Below are 21,819 nucleotides of genomic sequence, written 5' to 3' on the forward strand. Positions count from 1 at the left end.
GTGAATTTAGCACGTTCCTCAAAATGAGCTGTAATATCGGCAAACACCAGTGTACTGAAAGTAGCAATTTTTATTCGAGTTAAAATTATGTACAAGTAACCAAAGACATTATTTTTTAAATTGGTACAAAGTTCAGGTTCCTGCAGTTGGCTTTTTGACGGATCTTTAATTTGACCTCAACACAACTGAGAAAAATGTTGTATAAAATAAAAAATAAGATTGGATTCTGAAAAGTAGTCTATCATTCTAGATTTCCATTAGTCAATATTTACAGAAATATGTACAGTTTGTAGTTCCATTTATTTCAAGAACCATGAACTTGAAAACATTGGGATGTTTAGCACATTTAACACATATATGACGGAATACGCACACCCACACGCGCACACACCCACATGCAGACACTCACTGGCCATGCACACACGCGCGCACCCACGCACACGCACTCGAAACCGTAGCTTCTGGAGCAGCCAGGTCGCAAATAGCAAGAAAATGGGGGAGGCAAAACGGATCCTAATTCCGGAAATATTTCAAACCAAAAACGATGATCTCGCGTGTCACTATTTCAACAAACGCGATGCGCTTTTCGTGAGGACATGACGGATGAGGGTTTGGTGTCGTGGGTTGTCTGAGGGCTTCACTGCACCGAACCAACCAGCAGTTCATCAAAAGCCAAGCAGCGAGGAGCTCGTCTTTGAAGGCCATTTTGCATCCACAAAGCCGGAGCTTGTGACTTATCGACACCGCCGTACGTCGGACTATCTGCTGCACACGAAACCTCGCGCTTTGTGGAAACATACAAGCGTCGTAAAACCGTGCCGTGCCCCTGAATCTGAATAAATAAGACCGACAATAAGACGACAAAAGGAAGTTGGTAAAGGGAAGCAAACTTGGAGCTGAGCACTTTAGCTTATTACTGCGCGACCGACGCGCGCACACCGGCCACTCGGCCCGTGGAGCGGCGAATTGGAACAGGCTCGCGCCTTCCACCGAAGCGGTGATGTGAGCGCAAGTTATTCGCCCCTCGTCCATGAGCCATGAGAGTGAACACTATTGAGGCTGGAAGGAAAACAGATCTTTCAGAAAGTGAACTAGACTTGCAGAACAGTACAGATGCAGGATGCCATCAGAAAACAGGGTTCCCCCGCCCCTACCCAAAAGTGTGGAAAGAGCAAACTAATAGCCATTCCCTGATGTACAGCTGTCTATTTCTTATTTTAAGTTTAAAAAAAAACCACATTATAAATAAAAGAAAAAAGAAATAAACACCTATGTGAACCATGTTGGGAAGGTGGTAGGAAGCAAAAAACACGAAAGCCAAGCGAGCTCCTCAGAGGTCGAGCTGAAGAGCTTCTCCCGGGGTCCAGCAGAGCGGAGCGAAGTGTTGCTCAAGGTAGAGGACGGCGGTGACGAAGGTAGTCATGCAGCCGGGCTTGTCGATGGTCAGCCTCGCCGGTCTTATAGCTGGCCAGCTGTTTGTGTGGACATGTTCTCTGCACGGCGCGTGTATGTATGTATGTGCGTGCGTGCAGATACATGCTCGCACGCTAACAGTGCTCCAGATAATCAATGACCCGGGAGATGGATTTCTGCCCCGCCGTGCCCACGTCACACTGTGAATAGAACGCACAAAATCAGCCATTACGCAGTGCTGAGGACACAACAACATACACACACCTGTGCGCGCGCAAGCGCACTCATGCACGCAGCCTTACAGCACTTACAGTAAGGTTCATGAAATTGAGGAACTTCTTCAGCATTTCTGTCATGATGGAGAAATCTCCTTTCGGAAGGTTCTCCCGCACGGTGCTCACGTTCATCTGCAACAAAATCACGCCGTTACACACGCGCACACAATACGGCAGCACCGTCACAACGTTCAGGGAACAAACACATACCCCACTTGATTACACGCTGCATGCAGGGAAGGCTCCGGTGTGCACTTACACAAACTCACCCTTATTTTTATTTTATTTTTTTTACAAAAGGAAGACTCCATGTAAGACCTGGCAGGGGTGTGTGTGTGTGCCCATGTGTTTTTTGTGCATGTTTTTGTGTATGCACACATACATATATATGGTTTTTGAGCACACATACATGCATGTGTTTTGTGTGTGCATGTATGTGCTTTTTCTGAGTGCTTGTATAGTGGTGCTGGAGAGTTCGTGAACCCTTTAGAAGTTTCTATATTCCTGCATAAATATAGACCCAAATATTTGACCCAAGACTTCGTCAGACTGTCAAACAAGTCCTAAACACAGATAAAGAACCAAATCAAACAAACCAGACAAAAATATTAGACTGTCCTTTATTTATTGAGAAAATTGATCCAGTATTACATATCTGAGCATCAAAAGAATATGAACCTTTGCTTTCAGTATCTGCTGTGCCGCCTTTGTGCAGTAGTAACTGCAACTAAACCTTGATTAGTTGATTGGTTAATTAGTTGTGCACATAGGCTTGGAGGGATCTTTACCCGTTCCTCCGTGCAAAACAGTTTCAGCTCAGTTACATTGGTGTGTTTCCTCCCATCAACTGCCTGTTTCAGGTCCTTGCAAATTTCTGTTGGGTCAAGGTCAGGACTTTGACTTGGCCAGTCCAAAATCTTAACGTTATTTTTCTTTAATGATTCTTTTGTAGAACGACTTGTTCGTTGGTGACCTGACGGACTATTACACACATGGCTCTTGGTGTTGAACTACTTCCAATTGTACACAGTCTGTCTGACTGTGGATTGGTGGAGAACAAACTCTTTAGAGATGGTTTTGTAACCTTTTTCAGAGTGATGAGCATCAACAACTCTTCCAAGGTCCTCAGAAATCTCCTTTGGTCGCGCCATGACACACTTCCACAAACATGGTGTGAAGATAAGACTGCTAGATCCCTGTTCTTTAAATAAACTCACCCAACCGTCATCCCTCTGACTCAACATCATCTTCAGATTATCTGCTAATCCTAACAGTTCACATACTTCTGCCACTCACAGATGTGTCATGTTGGATCATTTGCCTATGTTTATCTTTGTCTCCTTTCAGGACATGTGAGACAATCTCAAGTTTTAGGTGAAAGTTATGCAAAAATATAGAAACCTCTAAAGGGTTCACAAACTTTCAAGCTCCACTCTATGTATGTATGTGTGTTTTGTGTGCGTGCGTGTATGCATGTATTTGTGTTTTTTTGTGTCTGTGCATGTATGTGTATGACCGTGTACTCACAGGGCTTCCCTGGCAAAGACAGCCGAGCAGCAGTGCCGTGTACGAGGCCACGATGCTGTCCTCCATGTGCTTGCCTGCGTGCTGGAGAGCTACAGAGACAGAGAGCCGGTCAAAGCAGCGTCTCACACACCCCCAGGTACACAGACACAGAGCACACCCTCCATTGTGTGCACACATGCGCACTCGCTACCAAAACATTGCGTATTCTATTCCGGCAATGTGCATTCTTTTTCAACCTTTGTTGAGGTCCAGCTCTTCCTCTTCCTCCTCCTTCTTTGTCGTCTTATCGTCAGCGGGGGTGCTCTCTGTCGCCACCCACTGGATCTCGCCCGACGTCTCCTGCCACTCGCCGCTTTGGTCCAGCGTTGCCTTCGGCACGTCGTTGATGAAGTCATCAGTCTCTGCCTCGGCCAACATGGCCGCGTGCTCCCGCTGAAGGAACAGCTGCACACACACACACACACACACACACACACACACACACACACACACACTTCCACTGGTCAGATGACATGGTAACTATGCTTGCAGTCATCATCACATCCCTAAAAGGCCTTCAGCCAACACACACACACACACACACACGCATGTGTGCACCAAACAGTGCACTCAACATGCAGCACAATGCACTCAACTAGGGCTGCAGTAATAGATTATTTTAGTATTCAAGTGCTCTATCAATTATTGATTAATCAAGTAATTGCATACTTTTGCGATATTAAAGAATAAATATACACACAAATACAATACAAAGTAAATATAAGACAGGTCTCATTAACAACTAACTGGTTTCTATTTTAGAAAACTCATTTTTATTGCTTAAACTGCATACAGTGTCTGTCAAAACTTAATTTGGTGCCATATTACATTCTGGGTTTTAAATAAACATTTCCTAAAATGTAAAAACAAATGTAAAAAATTCACATTATTTTAAAAGGATAATTACGCTATTTTTCACACGTTTCTCAACGTGTGAAACATTTATTTGTGAACAGAGGAGTCATTAAACATTTTGACCAAGCTGACGTAGCGCTGCTAAGTGATTGTCGATATGAACAGCAAAACACAAATGTTTGGTTTACACACATGAAAATGATTAACCGGATAAAAACAAGTAATTTGCTACTTTCACTAACTCAGTGGAACTTGACATTTGTGGCAAAGCAGAAAGAGGTTTTGAAAACAGTAGCCAGATTTCCTGGGACATGGATCAGTTTATTGCCCCATCAGTGCACAAAAAGTGATTCCCTGACAGCATATCTGCTCATTTGTTCAATTCAGTCATTTGTTCGAAATACAACAGTACGTAACGCAACTTACTCCAGTCCATTTACTATGTCTGCTGTGCAGATCCAAAAAAATGCCAAATTCCACATCACTGCCAATAAACACGGCGAGAATTCATCAAAGAACGAGCTACACTGCCAACTTTCCATAAAATCCTTCCCCTGCACCTTTCCTGTCTCTGCAGTGCCAACACGAACATCACGTCGAAGGCTCCTCGAGCTGTGTCTAGATGCTCCGTCAGCTTTCAAGCGAACGCGTTCGTCTGTCGTCTTCACTAGGACCCACTCGGCCTTGCTGCTACGAGGAGCCCGGAATCTGGGCGCTTGTTCCTTGCCTATCCATCGCTTGCTAATGATTCGAGAAAATACGCCAGACTATTTCGATAAAGTCGCTTTTGGCTTGTTCATATTATCCTCCCGCCCTTCTACGGTAAAAATAATAATACAACATCAACTCGCTTTTACATTGTTTTGGCATTCTAGGCATTACTGTTGTTAGTGAGCCTAGTATTCAGCTGCTGAAGCGGCTTGAATGTTTTGCACACATTTCGCTCAAGGAACGGTGGGTCGTAGGAATATCGTGGTTATAGTTGTGTGGGTTAAAAGAAGCACTGATTATTTTAGTAATGGCTTTACTCGAGGAATTGTTTCAGGCCTACACTCGGCACTCTGCGTGGAGAGCTCAGGGGAACAGCTAAGCGGACACTTTTACAGTACATAATGTTCAAAACATTTAAGAACTGTTCCTATGGCCAAGCACTGCCTGAGAGACTCAGTGGAATTACACACTCCACACTGTGATATTTTGTACTTGTCCGAATGCATGTGTGCGCACATGCATGCGTGCTTATTAGTTTTGTTGCAATATTAAACACAATGTGTGGGTGAGTGTGTGCACAAATTTGTATGTAAGCGCATGTATGTGCAGTGTGTGTGCATGCGTGTGCACATGTCCCACCTTCACCAGGGCAGCGATGGCACTGAGCGAGCCCTCTGTGTTGAGCTCCTCCTTGCCAGAGACACAGATGGAGTCCCACACCTCTCCACCCTCCATCTCCATCTCCACCAGACAGTGTCGGTTCCTTGCACTGTACTCCACCAGGTTGATCAGCAGACCAAGACCCTACACACACACAATCAAATGTTGAACTGGTAAGTGAGTCTAACAGATGTCCTGCAGACTGCTGACCCCCTCCTGGGGGAGCCCTCCTAAACCCACCAAGTGCAGCCAAGCGACTGAACTCAACCAGCCACTGGGAGAATCGACCACAAATTCAACTAGCCAGGTCCACATTATACGAGTCAGGCGTGCCACACTGATCGAGGAGACAGCGTGGACACACCCCCTGCAGTGGGCGGGGTGTAGGAGCTCACCAGGACTCTGATGTCGAAGCGCTGCTCCTGGGGCAGATACTGGGGTACCGTCAGCACACAGTTCAGCGCAGTGATGATCAGGTCCTCCTGCTCTCCTGCCTTTGTGCTGCCCCATTCTACACACAAACACACACACACAATCATAATCTATGCTTCACTTTAATTCAGGAAACAGTGAGGTCATCAGTGGGCTTCTGTGCAGGCCCTACACCCCATGGTTTTTCTGCAGCTTTGCCATTGGTCTGTTCTCCGGCAGGCTCACTCACCATTGTCGTGCGTGAGGTTGAGCAGGACACCGATGACGGCTCGCATGCAGTCCTCCACTGCTTTACCCACACCTCCTCCTCCACTGCTGGTGGAGCTGTATGTCGATGGAGTCCCAGACGAGCCCCTGCTCACCTCACGGCTGTATCGCTGGACCATCTCCTTACAGTGGCGCAGAGCTCTAACACACACACACACACACACACACACACACACACACACACACACACACACACACACACACACACACACACACACACACACACACAAGCTTGCTTTGACTCCAGCACACTAACAAAACTACCCCTGGCTTAAGGGTTTGTTCCTTCATCTACATGAACTAATGAGCATCAGAAAAAGGACCTCACGATGTTTCTTCACATTACTGTACTTGTGGGGACGGGGGGGGGGGGGTCAAAAAAAAAAAAACTTGTGTATGGGGGACATGGGGGAGGGGGGGCTGTCCTCCAGTAGACCCTGAGTCATTACTGAGATATGTGTGTGTGTGTGTGTGTGTGTGTGTACACACAAGGGCACACGTGCTGTCTGAGACACAGCCGGCCTGGGAGAGCGTCGTCAGGGCAGCCGGGGTCGGGTTCGGTGGGGAGTCCAGGTTTGCATCGCAGTAATCGAATTAGCATAACAAGGTCTTGTTAGTACGCGAGAGCAGAAGTGGGGGCGGAGTCTGTGTGCTCTGGTATGAACGCGGTAAGCTGCCCTCCCACACCCCCTCACCCTACCAGTGGCAGCTGAAGAGAACGTGTGTGTGTGCGCCTCTCTGACCTGACCCGCCCTCTCCCCTGCTGTCTGGAGTGCGTTTGCGGGTGGCACGGAGCAGAGCAGTGGGCTGACCCCGCCCAAAGAGCAGCTTTGTTAATTAATTGGTTAACTGAATTAGTGTCGGAAGAACAGCCAGACACAAGCTTCAACAGACACGGGGGGGATGTGACGCGCAGGGGGACTCAACCGGTCCTTGTCCATGCATGGACGTGGACAAGTGAACTGCGTTTAATACACTTCTTGGGTTCTATTGGCAAGAGAAAGTTGGAAAAAGCAAACACTTAAACCTGCTTACAGATTCTGATCATTAGGAACTAGATGAGAGGAAAAAAAAAAAAGATTACTCTGTAATTAGCTGTTCAGCTCAGGCAAAAAAAAAATAAATACATTTAAAGATGTTTCAACAAAAACACAGTTCAGCCAGTGATAGAAATCTGTATAAATACACAATTGTGTCACTACCAATTATGAGAAAAAGCACTGCCAGACAAGCTTAATATTTACCCACTGGGTAAATGCCACTGAAAACACATTCTCTCACTGCATGGGAGGGAGGGAGGGAGGGGGGGAAAAGTACTAGTACCAAAGTGAACTAACGTGACCTCACAAAAACATGACGGACATGAGAGATCTCCTAAAAGCTCCTTACTTTGCTGAAGAGATGATGAGCTGGGAGTCTTTGTAGGCAATCAGATAGGCCTGGTTTTCAGGGTTGTGAACTGTCACCTAGTAGAAGGAATGAGAGCGACAAGGACGCAGGAACGGAGAGAAAGACAAGAGAAAGAAAGAGAAAGCAATGAGGTAAAATGGAAACGTTCTGGCAAAGGACTCCAAACAGGATCATGACTTAAGCTTTAGTGGTCCTGGTGAGCAGGCCCACGTGGAGGCGGGTGCGTGGGAGGCAGCGGGGCCATGGGAGAGGGCGGGACTCACGCTCTCCAAAACACGCAGACAGCGCTCAGCTCCCCACAGGGAAGCCACCAGGTTCTCCTTGTCGTCCTCGCGACCCAGACTCTCCACACACTCTTTCACTGCGGGGGTGGGGGGTGGGGGGGGAAGAGCGCAGCCGTCACACACACGCAGGGAGCTGCCCTCCATCCTGAATCTCTTACAGTACAGGACCCAGAGCACCATCAGTGGTCATTTGTATCATATAGCCATTTAGATAACTGTTGGAGTTATTGCAGTTATTTCAGCTGTATAATTATATGAGTCATGTAATTAGGCTCAGGCGTGCAGCCAGAAGATAATAGCACTCTCACACACACACACACACACACACACACACACACACACACACACACCTTTATCGACGATGTGGTCGAGGCCTCCCAGTAAGCGGAGCTCCTCTTTGAACCAGTCTCCCGCCCTCTTCGAGGTTAGCGATAACAGCGTCTCCATGGCGAGATGGCCGGTCTGCATTGCAACAAACATGGTGAGCACCGCTCGCATGCGTTAAAACGCAGCCAGAAGACACACTCCCACCCACCCAGTATTCATAGATTATTCTACACACATTTTCTTCAAGCATTCTGACAAATACTTATGATTACAGATAAAGAAGGCAACAGTATTGTTGAACTGGTTTGTACAAAGACATCACCATAACACTCCTCAATAACACGTTTCACTCTCCAAGGAAGAACACAAGTTCTTTCCTAAGAAAGCACACACACACACACACACACACACACTTCTAATGGCAAACCACCACATTTATGCATGCGTGTGCTGGGAACACCCAGTTTTTATGAGTCACACGAAAGGGGGGGGGGTGAGCGGCAGCGCTACCGTGATGTTCTCCAGGTCCAGATGCTTGTTGTGGACCGTCTCGCAGAGCTTGCGGATCTTCTCCTTCACCTTGCTCATCTCTTTGGCCGTCAGGTGGCTGGCAGCCGCCTTGTCCTGCTCCAGCTCCAGCAGGCGGATCATGAGCTCCAGGCTGGCCCGGTCCAGGTCCATGTTCAGCCGGTCCCGGCTCAGAATGTACATGAGGGAGGCCGTGCACAGAGCCAGATTCTGGGGAGACGGACGGCAGTTTTATTCCACATGAAACGTTAGTGGCACTCAATACATCTATAGAGTGAGTGAGTGAGTGAGTGTATGTGTGTGCACACACGCGCACACGCTTACAGGGTGCTGGGGGGCATCATTGAGGGTTTTAAAGACCTGAGCCACTTTCCCTCTGGCCCTTAGGTGCATCCTAAAACTGGGTAGAGCACAGCGCGAGGCCAGGCTAATAACACTGCAGAGAGAGAGAGAGAGAACAAAGTGAACATATCAGATACAAGAAACAGGGCCTTATTATTATTATTACTACTATTAATAATAATGGTAATAGGCATATTGTTGTTGTAGTTATATTATTGTTGCTGTTTTTGTTACTATTATTCGTAGCAGTTGCATTATTTATTGTTGCTGTCTATTATCTTTTGTTTAACATGTTAATTTCTTCATCAAAGCTTTGGCAATATAAATTTGTCATACCAATAAAGCAGTTGAACTGAACTGAGAGCTAGAGAGCGCATATGACAGAGAGAGAGAGAGCACGAGAGCTTCAGTTTCATTAGGCAGAACCAATCAACATCATACAATTCAGCCAGAAGGTGGCGCTTGGCGTAGTGTTCACATTGATGCAGTAGACTAGCATGACGTGTGAGACAGTGTGATGCGTGCGTGTATTTAGATGCTGTGCTGTACTGTGCTCTGACCCTATGGCAGCATGTGCTTAGAGGCTGGGCTGTGCTCTGACCTAAGGCAGCGCGTATTCAGAGGCTGTGCTGGACTGTGCTCTGACCTAAGGCAGCGCGTATTCAGAGGCTCTGCTGGGCTGTGCTCTGACCTAAGGCAGCGCGTATTCAGAGGCTGTGCTGGGCTGTGCTCTGACCTAAGGCAGCGCGTATTCAGAGGCTGTGCTGGGCTGTGCTCTGACCTAAGGCAGCGCGTATTCAGAGGCTGTGCTGGGCTGTGCTCTGACCTAAGGCAGCGCGTATTCAGAGGCTGTGCTGGGCTGTGCTCTGACCTAAGGCAGCGCGTATTCAGAGGCTGTGCTGGGCTGTGCTCTGACCTAAGGCAGCGCGTATTCAGAGGCTGTGCTGGGCTGTGCTCTGACCTAAGGCAGCGCGTATTTAGAGGCTGTGCTGGGCTGTGCTCTGACCTAAGGCAGCACGTGTTTAGAAGCTGTGCTGTGCTGGGCTGTGCTGTGCTCTGACCTAAGGCAGCGCGTATTTAGAGGCTGGCCGCTCTTCAGTCCTGTGGCCAGGTACTCGAAGTCGTCGGTGAACTCCTGGTTCTCGCCGAACTCCACCACGTCGTTGAAGTGCTTCACGTGCTGGACCACCGTGTACAGCTGCGTGGATGAGGAAGAGTAAATCGCAGTCTTCGCAGTAAATCGCCACCATCCAGGCAGCCAGCAGAGCTGGTCCGTACACACTGTGCTGCTCTGAAGAGAACACGTCACACCCACCTCTTTGTGTTCCTTACGACACTTGAGCGCCGTGACGACGTCCTGGTAAGGCTCCGTGGGAATGGTCACAGATTTGATGACCTTGGGCGGGACCGGCGGAGTCTTGAACACGCCCTCGTCCGCCTTGGGAGGCTCCGCCTCCTTTCCACCCCCAGACGAACCAGCCTAAGTGGGGAGGGGTGTGCGAGAGAGAGTGTAATGGAAACAAACCTGCTCAGGCCCCAAGGGGGCGGCTCCGGAGAGCTCGTAGCTGGGGGGGGTGGACGCGCAGGGTCCTGTGGTACTCACCGGGGTGGACTTGGACAAGGAGGGAGTGGCTGCGGGAAGCTCTTCAGGCTCAGGCTGGTTCCAGTGTCTTGCATTGTACACGGCCTTGGTGGGAGACTGCGGAGAAATTCACACGTCACACTCGCGTGCTGAAAATAATTTGCTCGCTCCAGACTAACGCTGAATATCCCAACAATCCACATCCTGAATGGGAACACATCTGTTCCAGAGTCAGAGTCAACGTCCCCCCGCCCCCCCGCTCGTGAGTTGGCGGCGCCCTTCCCCCGAGCCGCCCAGGTTGTTAGTGCTGCGAGAACGCGCTTCGTCGGCCGTGTGTGTATGTGGGGGGGTGGGTGGGTGTGGAGGGGTGGATTAAAGTCTGCCGAGTCGGCCAGAGCCAATCAAACAGCAGGCCTCAACTGCGGACCCGCAGCCAAGTTAGACAGGAGTCAGGGGGGAGCTGGGGAGGGGTAAAACACACACTGGCAACCGGACCTGGGACCCATGCCCAGTAAACTGGGTGGACCTGGGGCAGGGTTATTAATGTGAATGAAAAGCGAGGGGAGGGGAGGCACGGCCTGGCTCCAAAACACTGGCCAGCAGGAGGCTGGTTTTCATTTACAGTAATTAACTAGTGTTCCTCTGGCCAGCAGGGAGCAAGGGCCTGACTCAAGTGCCCTTAATGAGCTACAGTGACTTGGAATGCCCCCTCTATAATCCCCAGGCATTAGGGTTTCAGAGTTCTTTGGACACGCTGGAAGGACAATAAAATAGGCTGGCTGGGAGGGCTGCACAATATAACGTTTTATTCTTACCGCGATATTGGACTTGGTGATACTGGAATCACAGCGGTCATGAATATGCAAATGAATGCAATGTGTGCTGCTGTGAGCATCCTGGCCAATCAAATACATTCCAACACGTTCCAACACGTGTCACGTGGGTGTTGTGGGAAATAACAGCATTCATATGATCCAATAAATGTAAATATCAGTGAAAACCACACGTCAGGGTAATGCAACAGTGTGGTTCTATTACATTACAAGGGGTATCAAAATCACATTATGAAGTGAGGTAATGACTTTAAAATTTGGTGTGCTGTTGTCCGTATTGTTTTTTCAGTCCACACCGTGCAGCCCTGCGAGTTTACTCTCAGAGCAAACACCAGAAGAGCACGTCCGCCCAAGCCAAGCCTCAAAAGCCCCGCCAGGAAAGAAAAACAACCCACCCCCTCCACGGAGTGGACCCCCAGTGACTCAGTGTGGCGTTGCACCTCGGGTTGCTGACTCAACGCGGGCGGAAGCTCGCCACGCCATCAGACAACGCAAAGCCCCAAATACCACAGGCCGAGCTAGAGGAGCACGGCGGTTAAAGGCATAGGCGTAGCCAACAGCGGGGAGGGGGGTCCCAAGAACCCACAGGCTGGCGTTTAAACCAGATTACCACTCGCCACTGATAATGGCAGATGTGTGTCATTACCAGATTACCGCTAGTGGCTAATGTGTCATTACTCAGCAGAGGTCGTGAAGCCACATGTGGGAAACCAGCCAGATAAGCGGCTTCCTGCACGGAAGCGGAGAGCGAAGAGACAACAACAGAAGCCGGCTCAGGCTGACTGGGGTCAGGGGAGACAGGGGCGTGTTCGATTACTAAGACTGAAGAAGAGTGGCGTGGGAGGTCTGGGTAGAGGTGGGGCATGGGTGCCTGATCCCAGAAGCACTACAGCACAGTGGGGGGTGGGGAGTGGGTGGGGCCAGGGAGTGAAGGGGGAACTGTGAAGAAAAGGGACAGATGAAGGGATAGGCTGAACGCTGCATGTATAATTAATTTACCCCCCGCTTCTGGACGTCAGTCATATGAGAAGCAGTTAGGCACAGTGATGCTGTGTGTGTGTGTGTGTGTGTGTGTGTTTCAGAAAAAGGCAAGTAGTTTTGCCCTTGGTCTGTTATTTGATTAACACCCCACACACACCCACACCCACCTATCACCAGTGTGGCAGGAAGCGACACATGCTTGCTTGCTTGCTTGCGTGTGAGTCTCCTCCCTCCAGCAGTCAAGCCTCTCCCTGAGTCATCACACATTAGGGAAAACTGGCTAAGAGCATCAGCTGGAGGCACAGCAGAACGACCTAGACCACAGGTCGGACAGACGCACGGGGTGATCGTCAGGGACAACACGGGGGGCGTTAGGCACCTGGACAGCCGACAGCTCATCTCAGAGAGCCGTTACAACCCTGCAACGCTCAAACCTGTACACCTTTTCTTGCCTACAGACACACAGCAATCTCACTACGCTTGACTCTTACGCTGGGGCACGGAAACCCCAGGAGCCGCCCTGATGCCACAGCGCTAACTCCAGCCCTGCGATAACCTCGCACAGTACGCAAACGAGGGGGGCGGGGCCGTGCCACTCGGCAGCGCTGTCGGGAACCTCACAGTGGTTTGGCAGCCGAACCCGAGGGCACATTTGGGTTTTGCGTCTGAAGGAAACCAGAGAAGAAGCTATAAAAACTCAAGAACGCAATTTGGGAATATAGGATGTTTGGTTATCGATGGGAGAAACCACTGAGGCTCTGAGGGGAAGTGAAAACGTGTGGACAGAACCCCACACTCAACTACACGCAGAAGTCAGAAGGCTACAAAAGGGGCGTGTGATGCCCAAGTCCCGCCCAAACTAGCCCCCCCACCGCCATGTATTTAAAAAGTGAGAAGGTCTTACGCGTTTTGGTCCGCTGAAGATCTTCCTGCTTCCCTCCTTGGCTTTGTCCTGAGGTTTGACGGGAGGCTTCTTGTCCGCCTCTGTCGCTGTGTGAGATTTGAGCTCGGTCGCCGCTGGCCGACCTGGGCACAGGGGGTCAACAAGAAGTGCGCGCTAAGAAGAGCAGACTCCAGCCCGGCCAGTCTGGACTAGAGCTTCCGCTAAATGCCGGGAACGTAAGCGTAAGACAGCGGGCACTAGAGACGCGTGCCACGTTTTAAACAAAACAGATCAGGTTTGTATATTTTTTATGCTTTTCTGACATTTACGTAAAAAAAACCAAAAAAAACCACACTATTTAGTGCAAGAGTCAAATAACGTTGAGTCAAACGAGGTGAGGACTCCTGTGACTCATGAATCACAGGAGGAGAATAAGTAATTAATTCAGAGCCAACAGACAACTAAAAAACAAGACAACTAAAAAAAAACAACTAAAGAAGAACGCACCCATTGGCTAGGCAGGAAGAGCTGTAATTTCACCCAAGAGTTCAGAATCCTAAACAAACTTGCGTAACCCCTATGAGGGGTGTGTGTGTGTGTGTGTGTGTCCGGAGCTTATACTGACCTCGCCCGAGGCCGGGTCTCTGACCTGTGCTGCTTTCCTGAGATGCTCTCGGCCAAGGGCCGTCCGCCCCGACTTCCACGGAGACCTCAGCCGGGGCTGCCACGGCCGCGCCTTCCCGCTTGGGTCTCCGCCGCCCGGCCCCACCCCCTGGGCCCCTCTCCTCCTCCCCCTCGCTGTCGCTCTCACTCAGGTCGTCGAAGCCAAAGTATTTGATCTTGTAGCTGGAACGGCCCGGGGGGGCGGAGTCTCCCTCCTCGGCGAGGGGCTCGCCGTCCTCGAAGCCGAACAGCTCCAGCTTGCTGTCCCTCTTGGATTTGCTTTGAGTGGGCCTGGACCTGCGGGCACGCAGAAACCAGCGCTGAGCAATCAGTGTAGCCAGACCACGGTGTTAAGGGGCGGGCGATATTATTACGATACCGTTTTCACAATGCGCAATAAGTATGCTTTTATGAATTACATATTTAATAAATGGTTTATTGTTTGCACAGGTTTCTTTCCAGATGCCACATTATCGATAATACAGAAAAGCCAATTGGGACAACTGATCAGACAACACTAAAACACGGTTGGGCTCTCCATCCTCTCCGACACGTGCAGCCAATCAAATCTCTGTGCGCCCACGCAACCTGCATGCAACTGCTTGGCTGATCTAAAAGTCATCTATGAGGCTTCACGCAGCTCGTTTCTGACCTGACCGCTCCGGCGGCGCCGCGGTTTAAGCCCGCCTCGCGAAAGCTGCATTTGAAGAGTGTATCGGAAAAGAAACCCAATCCCAGCAGCTCTTAACAAGGCCAACGTGCGGTAGGTCACCTGACGGGCTTGGCCTCGTCCTCCCCTTTCTTCTTCAGCCTCCCGGCATCTCCGGGGTCCGTCTGAGGCGCGCCGGGCGCGTAGTCATCCGCTCCGCGGTCCAACGAGTCCTGGATGGTGACGTTGCACGCCGAGACGCTGGACGGGTGTAGAACTGTGTGGTCCCTGGTCCTGCCCGGGCCAGTCGCCTTCCCCTCACCGCAGGCGCCGCCCTTCAGGTGGCCGGCCGAGCCGAACGCGCTCCCGGAGGCGTCCGCCGGCCCCGCCTGCTTGCCCCTGTAGGGTCTGCAGTACGTCCTGCAGTTGGACGCCCTGAGGAGGGACTGCGAGTGGTCTTCCAACTCCGAGGGCTCGGCGGGAACTTCCGAGTCCCCCTGGCCCACCTCCTCAAGGCGGGTCTCGGCGGGGGGCTTGTTCCGGCTGCTGCTGCCCCCACTGCTGGAGGTCCACGTGCTGGATGGGGGGTCTCTGGGGGGAGGGAGAGGGGACGTGGTGCGAGAGCATAGCCCCACCACGGCGCCCCAGGCATCAAACGAGTCCTTGTCCTCCGATTTCTCGGACTTGAGAGTGGTGGTCTGGGCCAGAGGCCTGCGGTCACTCTCTGATGCGTTTTTGTACCAAGAATAGCTGTGGCGGTCTGTACTCTCACTGGACCAACTGTGAGTTTTACCTGGAAGAAGAAAGCAGACTGGTTAGACTGGACTATAGCAAATGACTATCTATACCTCCGCCTATAACCCTATCCATAGAGAGTGATGAATTAAACTTATATTAAACTGCTTGTGACCTGCACACCGAGTTGACACACCAACCCTTTTAATTAAGTCACTTGCTCTGCGTCCTAATTTGGTGTTCTTAAAGTGGGGAGTTTTCTCTACCCATAAGGCTTACAAAACATCCTGAATGAAAAAGCGCATGGCAGGGGCTCCCACACCAGCCGGCATTATCAGCAGACTGCACTACCACACAGACAGACACACACAGACACAGACCGAAGACAGAAACAAACACACGAACACAGAGCCAGAGACAGAAAGGCGCAGTCTCGGTACTTCAAGGAATGAAGCCCTGTGCTCCCACCATCGGTCTGTCACGCACATTCATGCATGTAAGGAATGTGTACATTCATTGCCATACGCCCACCTCTACTAGACTTGTCTTTACACAGGACAGATCTCCACAAAGTCTACAAACAGACACTGGCTAGATACTGTAAACTTCTTACACACCATAAGCTGTTCATCGGTTACATCCCTTCATACAGTTTTGATCACTGTTAACCTATGCACATACCAAAAACAGCCAATGACTATCTGGATGAAAAATAAATAAAATAAATAAAAAATAAGGTCGTCGCTGTGTGGTAATCAAACCTGCAGTGTTGTTAGGGAACAGTCAGGTACCTCGCCGCCTGTGCTAGCAATCCCCCAACAGACCCAAACAATAATTAGTGTGGCAGCTGTCCATACAAGGGTCAAACCAGGACACACCCACTGAGGGCATCAAGTTGTGCTGGTATTGGTCTGGCCCCTGCCGCCTGGCTCATTCCCAGGCAGCAGGGTGGAGCTACACACAGGGGCAGATCTAGGAAAGGGGGTGGAGCTAGGGACAGCCTTCAAAAAGATGGCCACCAAACAACCCTCAGGACTCGGGGGAGGCGAGGTTGACTGTCTGAACGGAGCTTCTACTGTTAATGCCTTGTGATGTGGGTCGTTTCTAAATTAGGATAGGTCTCACAGTACATTCCACATTTCACGATTTTTTTTTAAACCATGAATAATGATGATCTCAAAGCCGTCTCCAAATTAGTACTTCCCGAACAATAAAAAAAATCAAGACAACAGCCTCACGGGAAAGCAGCCCGGGTAAACTCCGGAGAGTTTACACCCAGTGCGAAAACGGCTTCTTGCAGAACATCACACATTTTGAGTCAGAAAAGCTCCCATCTGCTCAGACACAAATAAGTAAGGCAAACTCTCTTCTCCTACTCTCTCTCCCTCACACACACTCTCAGGCTTCTTCTAAACCCACTGTGCCTTCTGATCCAAAATGCACTCCTGTGTTGGTTCTCTCTTGCACATACATAAACGCTGCTGTCTGGGATTGGGGGGGGGTGGGGGTGGTGCTGCTCAGAGTTACAGGTTGCTTTTAGCCCTCTCTTCACTGCACTGAAGATTTTACGATGATAGAAAGGCTCAAGGCTTCTAAGGACGCAGGCCAGCAAAAAAAAAAAAAGGAAGCCGTCTCACTTCTCCGAATATCAAAAAATGTTCTCTTGGGCTTTCTATCGATCCTGGGGACAAATGTCATGATTCCGGGGACTCAAAAGAGAACAACTAAGCTTAGAAACAAGCAAGTAAAAAGGATGTGTGATCTTCATGCTTCAAAAACACACCAACTCTACAGGTCTGACTTTTTTTTTTTGGCTCTGTGGTGAAAGATCCTGGACTCACGATTAGAAAAGCGCTGATGCAATCGGCAGACGACAGACCGTTTCTTTTGATTTGCAATTCTCTCTTTAAAAAAAAAAAAAAGCAGCCACTGGTTTTGCAATTAGAGCAGAGCTCAGCAATTCATCCTGCGTGCAGTGCTCTGCTCAGAACAGAGATCAATTGGACCCCGATGTGAGTGTGGAGTCGCACCGGCATTTGAGACAGGAGCCCAAACTGTAATGTACGTGTCCATTACTCGCCATTATCGACTGCCAGTGCAAACAGAGCAGCTCAAATCTGGACCGTGGGCTTGTTTCCCGCTGGTACGGGGAGAGCTGTTTGAACGCCGCAACCTCGGACGCCGCAAAACAAAAAGCATGGAGTCCGCTGGCACAGTCAACGTTCCAGCACAGAGCTATCTGTCCCTATAAGTATGAGGCCACAACCCCTTACGTCATCCAACCCCCGACGCGTGCTTGCCATGTACAGAGCATTCCCCAAAACCCCCATGGAGTGGCTGCGCAGCTCCTGTAACGAATCTGGTACAAACAGTGCACTGAGCACCCACTTCCCTACAAAGCGCATCTGGTTGCTTATAGAAATTCTATTGCCATTTCAGTGACTCAATGCCACATGCCAGATTTGAACATTGTGAATGATCGAGGCTGATCTGGGATCAGGTACCTGTGCCCCTCAACAGTGGCTCGTCAGTGAGCGCTGCTGTCATACACGCGCATGGCATGTTTCTTGAAATGGAAACACCATGATAAGACGCTGCAGCTCTAAAGAAGACGTTTCCCCCTTTAGAACAATTTATAGTAAATGTGGAACCGACGTTATCTAGTTACTGATCGCTTAGATACGTCATCTCTCCTCCGAGAGCTTATAATTCAGCTGCTTTGAAATTTCCTTAAAATCCACTATGTAAAAGGTAATATTACAGCCTATTTGAACAATCGATCAAGAATCCTGGAAAAAAAGCGACATGTATTTAATAGGAGCACATCAATTTTATGCCAGAAGTACAGCCCTAAGCAAAAGAGAGTACTGCTCTAAGCCTTGAGTCAAGTGCTTACCCAGAGGGCTGGGCCAGACACCAAGCTCGGCTGGTGTCTAAACACTTTTCCACCTGCGCCAGTGTCCTGAAACTGGGCTCAGGCTAACCAATGACTCAATCAACAAGATAATTACAGCAGTCCCCAAAGGAGGAGCTGTCAGGAATGCCTGGTTATGAAGTGAAAATGGAAAGCAAGGTCTGGGGAGGTCCACTTCCAGACCCACTGGGCTTCCCGAGCCTTCTGCAGGTCAGGACAATTTAAAGCATCTTAATCAGCAAGGCCGGAGATCCAAAGGCTCACGTCCATCCGCGGCTGCGAACTGTGAGCGCGCATCCAGACTGCGCATCCTTTGACAAGAGCTGTTAGCGGGCATTCAGGATGGCTACCTTGCATTACCGTTTGGAAATTATCAACAACATTCCATAAATGTCATAGAAATTGCGAGCGCCAAACCCAGTCGAGACCCCGGCTTCCCGCTACACCATTAAAGCAGACGCGCACCCTGGCAGCACAGAGGGACCCTCCGTGGGATGCCCCACTCACTACGGCAGACGGCCACGTGCTGACAGCTCGTCTGGGAGAGAGCGGTCAGGTCATCATCACGTTCAGTACTCCACACCAAAGGCATAACCCAACCCCCTGCTGCTAACATCCAGCGCTGTCTCTGCTCCTTTCAAAGCAGCACGAAGCTGACCGACCTGTCACCCCACCTCCACCGCTACGAGTCACCACGTTGAGGCCCCTCCTGCTCACGCAGGGCCAAGCGGGGGCGGGTGCATCCACCCGTGCCGAGCAGGCTTCAGAGATGCAGCGAAAGGCTCACAGATAGGACGTCCGAAACCTTCAGGTCTCCAACACGCGGATCTTATCTCCCATAGACATGCTTGCATGGTGCTGTTATTCTAGACTAGGACCTCAAGGTCAAACAGGAAATGACACTGGCACTAACTTATTCAAGTGTCACTGTTAAAAGAGAAGCTGCAGAAAATGATCAAATGCAGAAATATTCATAAAAACATAGCATAAAAAGCTCTGAAGAGGAATACGATCGATCTAATCTATAAATCTGATGTTAAAAATAAAGCATCAGCAGACTGCAACAGACTACACTGAGACAAAGATAAGAGAAACCTTTTTTTGGGAGACCAAGTCAATTACACCAGTACACAATATTGACAGTTGGAACCAAAAATAGACAGGTCACAGATCAATGTTCAGTGAGACCCATATAACAAACTCCAATTCTATCAAAAAAAGCCAGGGAAATTGAGAAACAATAATGACAAATGTTGCATCTCTGGGGTGGGGTGTGAAGCAAAATCTGACACATGCTCTTAAATACCAAATGGGGAAATGGTGAGATTTGAATTTTCCCACCAAACAGCCCCACCACAAGGGCCAGCTCACCTGCTGTGGAGGTGGCAAAAAACCTCCCTGGGTCCTCGGGCACCCGATGGGTGTTACTGCCGAGGGTGGAAATAGCCCGGCTGGGGGCCACAGCCTCCACGCTAGCCGGCTGGCTGACCCTGCTGTTGGGTTCCAGAGTCAGGCTGGCTCTGGGTGCTTGCGCGGAGGCCGGCTTGGCAGAGGACACCTTCATCTGGGCGGCGTTGCGGGAGGAGACAGGTTTGGACTCCTCGTCGCTGTCGAAGCCGAAGGGGTCTTCGGAGTTGTCGTCTACCGCGAGCTTGGGCCTTTTGGTCCGATCAGCAAGGTCAGTTTTCAGGCCAGGTCTCTTGGAACCCAGCTGGGCTTTGTAAGTTGTCTCACCCCATTTGGTGCTGAGAGTGGCTCTTTTGTTCGACAAGACCTCGTCGAATTTGGAGGTCCCGTCTCCTCCCTTTCGGCTGTAGGTTTTCCCGAATCTTGATGTCATTGTAGCATTCGTTTCATATTCTCTGTAAAGGAGAAACGGCACGAATGAACACATGTATAACATCATACAGGCAGACCCTTCAATTAATCTGTCAGAGAACATTCAACTATGTGAACAAGAGACAGGATAAAGTGTAGCTGTCAGTATGGACAAACTAGGAAACCGTACATATAAATGGCAAATACAATACAACGCAGGAAAAACATCAAGAATAAGCAATATTCGCTTCGGTTCCTTGGCTGACAGATGCCGCTGACGTAAACATCTCACGACGTCCTCCAGAACATCAATGTAAACAAGATAAACGAAGAAACACAATGAAAATCTTCATATAAAAATAAAACCACGGATTTAGATAGCGTGGTGACACACAAGCACAAAACTTGCACTCAGTATCGACGAGCTCGAAAACTTAGCTGGATAACAAACAAGCTAATTGCAATTTATGGTGTTTGCTAACGAGACAGTCAACTAGCAAAATTAGCCACCTCTGATACAGTTCACAACGGCTGGTTTCACTCTCTACCACTAGAATCAACGTTAAGGTCATCCATATCACCAACAATTTCCTCAAGATCCGTAGACAACACAACGCACTGATTACAAAGTCACCTGCTGTGCTAGCTAAGCTAGTTAACAGCCATCGACAACTGTAAATTAGCAGGGTGCTGACTGGACCGCTAACACCATCTGATGAGTTAGCAGCTAGCCCACTATCTCCACTTCGCCCGTTTAAACTTCTCCGTAATCACTAACCCGTTATCTATTGATCCCGCATCGGGTTGCTAACTAATGTGCATTTCAACCCGTTCGGCACTGACTAAAAAACACCACACCGCAAACACACCAGCTCCCATAACAGCCTAGCCACCGCGGTCCTGCCTGGCTAGCGCCGTCAACCAACGGACGAGCCGTTACTTCATCCGATTTACGTTACAGCCAGCTAAAACGATTCAAACACCGGCATATCGACCGGGAAACGGTCTCGTTCGATATACGACCACCATTCTAATCTCGCCGTCTTAGCCAGGCTGTGTGAGCTTATGGGGGGGTGGGGGGAGACATTGTTTCGTGACCGAGATAGCTAGGTTAGCATGCTAAGCTAGCTACTCGCCTAGCGACAAACTCCTCTCCGCGCGAGGCGGCCGCTCGCACTCCGCCACAACCCGCGCCGCTGGGCCTTCCTCGAGCCAAATCTCGGGCGCACAATATAAACAAGTAGAGATTACTCCCCGGCGGAGTAAACTACAGGCTCCTCGAACGGAACTGCGAGTCCGGCGATGTCTGCGCAGCGACGTGACTCGGTATCGAGACATTAAAACAGAGTATTTCAGTTTCCCACGTACATTTTTCTCCCTCGATTGTTTCGGATCTACAACACCGACGGCCTCCATTCGCGTTCCCCCTCCCTCGCGCTTTTGCTACCAGCATTCCGTGACGCCGCTGGCCGTCGAGTGTTGACCAATTGGCCACCACGGTATTAGAAAGTGTCGTAAACAAGTGCTACGACTGGTTAGAAAAGATGCCAGTCAAACTTGAACGTCTGCAACGTGAACGCCTAGTGGGCATTGCATGCTGGGAGATGTAGTTTATATTCAAAGGTCGCTTAAACGCTCAGGCATCATATTTTATCTGGACGGATCTCCGGGTTTCTTTTCACATTCTTTGA

General features: G+C 49.7%; 1 protein-coding gene across 1 annotated transcript; it reads right to left on the bottom strand.

The window, feature by feature from the left end:
• Window positions 1-50: 50 nt before the first annotated feature.
• Window positions 51-21,607, bottom strand: waplb (WAPL cohesin release factor b). The gene is made up of 20 exons (XM_035533519.2): window positions 21,497-21,607; window positions 19,682-20,172; window positions 14,785-15,454; window positions 13,975-14,309; window positions 13,371-13,492; window positions 10,674-10,769; window positions 10,386-10,550; window positions 10,132-10,268; window positions 9,053-9,164; window positions 8,711-8,938; window positions 8,224-8,335; window positions 7,853-7,950; window positions 7,569-7,645; window positions 6,142-6,320; window positions 5,876-5,991; window positions 5,460-5,624; window positions 3,452-3,659; window positions 3,216-3,304; window positions 1,725-1,820; window positions 51-1,613 (listed from the first exon to the last, which is right to left on the bottom strand). The coding sequence occupies exons 2-20, from the start codon at window positions 20,148-20,150 to the stop codon at window positions 1,548-1,550; spliced, it is 3,540 nt and encodes a 1,179-aa protein (XP_035389412.2). The 5' UTR covers window positions 20,151-20,172; window positions 21,497-21,607; the 3' UTR covers window positions 51-1,547.
• Window positions 21,608-21,819: the final 212 nt, after the last annotated feature.

Source organism: Electrophorus electricus, chromosome 15, assembly GCF_041902795.1.
Source record: "Electrophorus electricus isolate QZ-2024a chromosome 15, ASM4190279v1, whole genome shotgun sequence".
Lineage (NCBI taxonomy): Eukaryota > Metazoa > Chordata > Actinopteri > Gymnotiformes > Gymnotidae > Electrophorus > Electrophorus electricus.

Bases quoted from the DNA above. Each gene is read 5' to 3' on its own strand.
- waplb (XM_035533519.2), bottom strand. From the start codon at position 20,150: ATGACATCAAGATTCGGGAAAACCTACAGCCGAAAGGGAGGAGACGGG. The intron at 8,336-8,710 runs GTAGCGCTGCCG...GTTGCAATGCAG, and splicing joins TGGACCTGGAGAACATCACG to ACCGGCCATCTCGCCATGGA. The intron at 5,992-6,141 runs GTGAGTGAGCCT...GTTTGTGTGTAG, and splicing joins CAACCTCACGCACGACAATG to AATGGGGCAGCACAAAGGCA.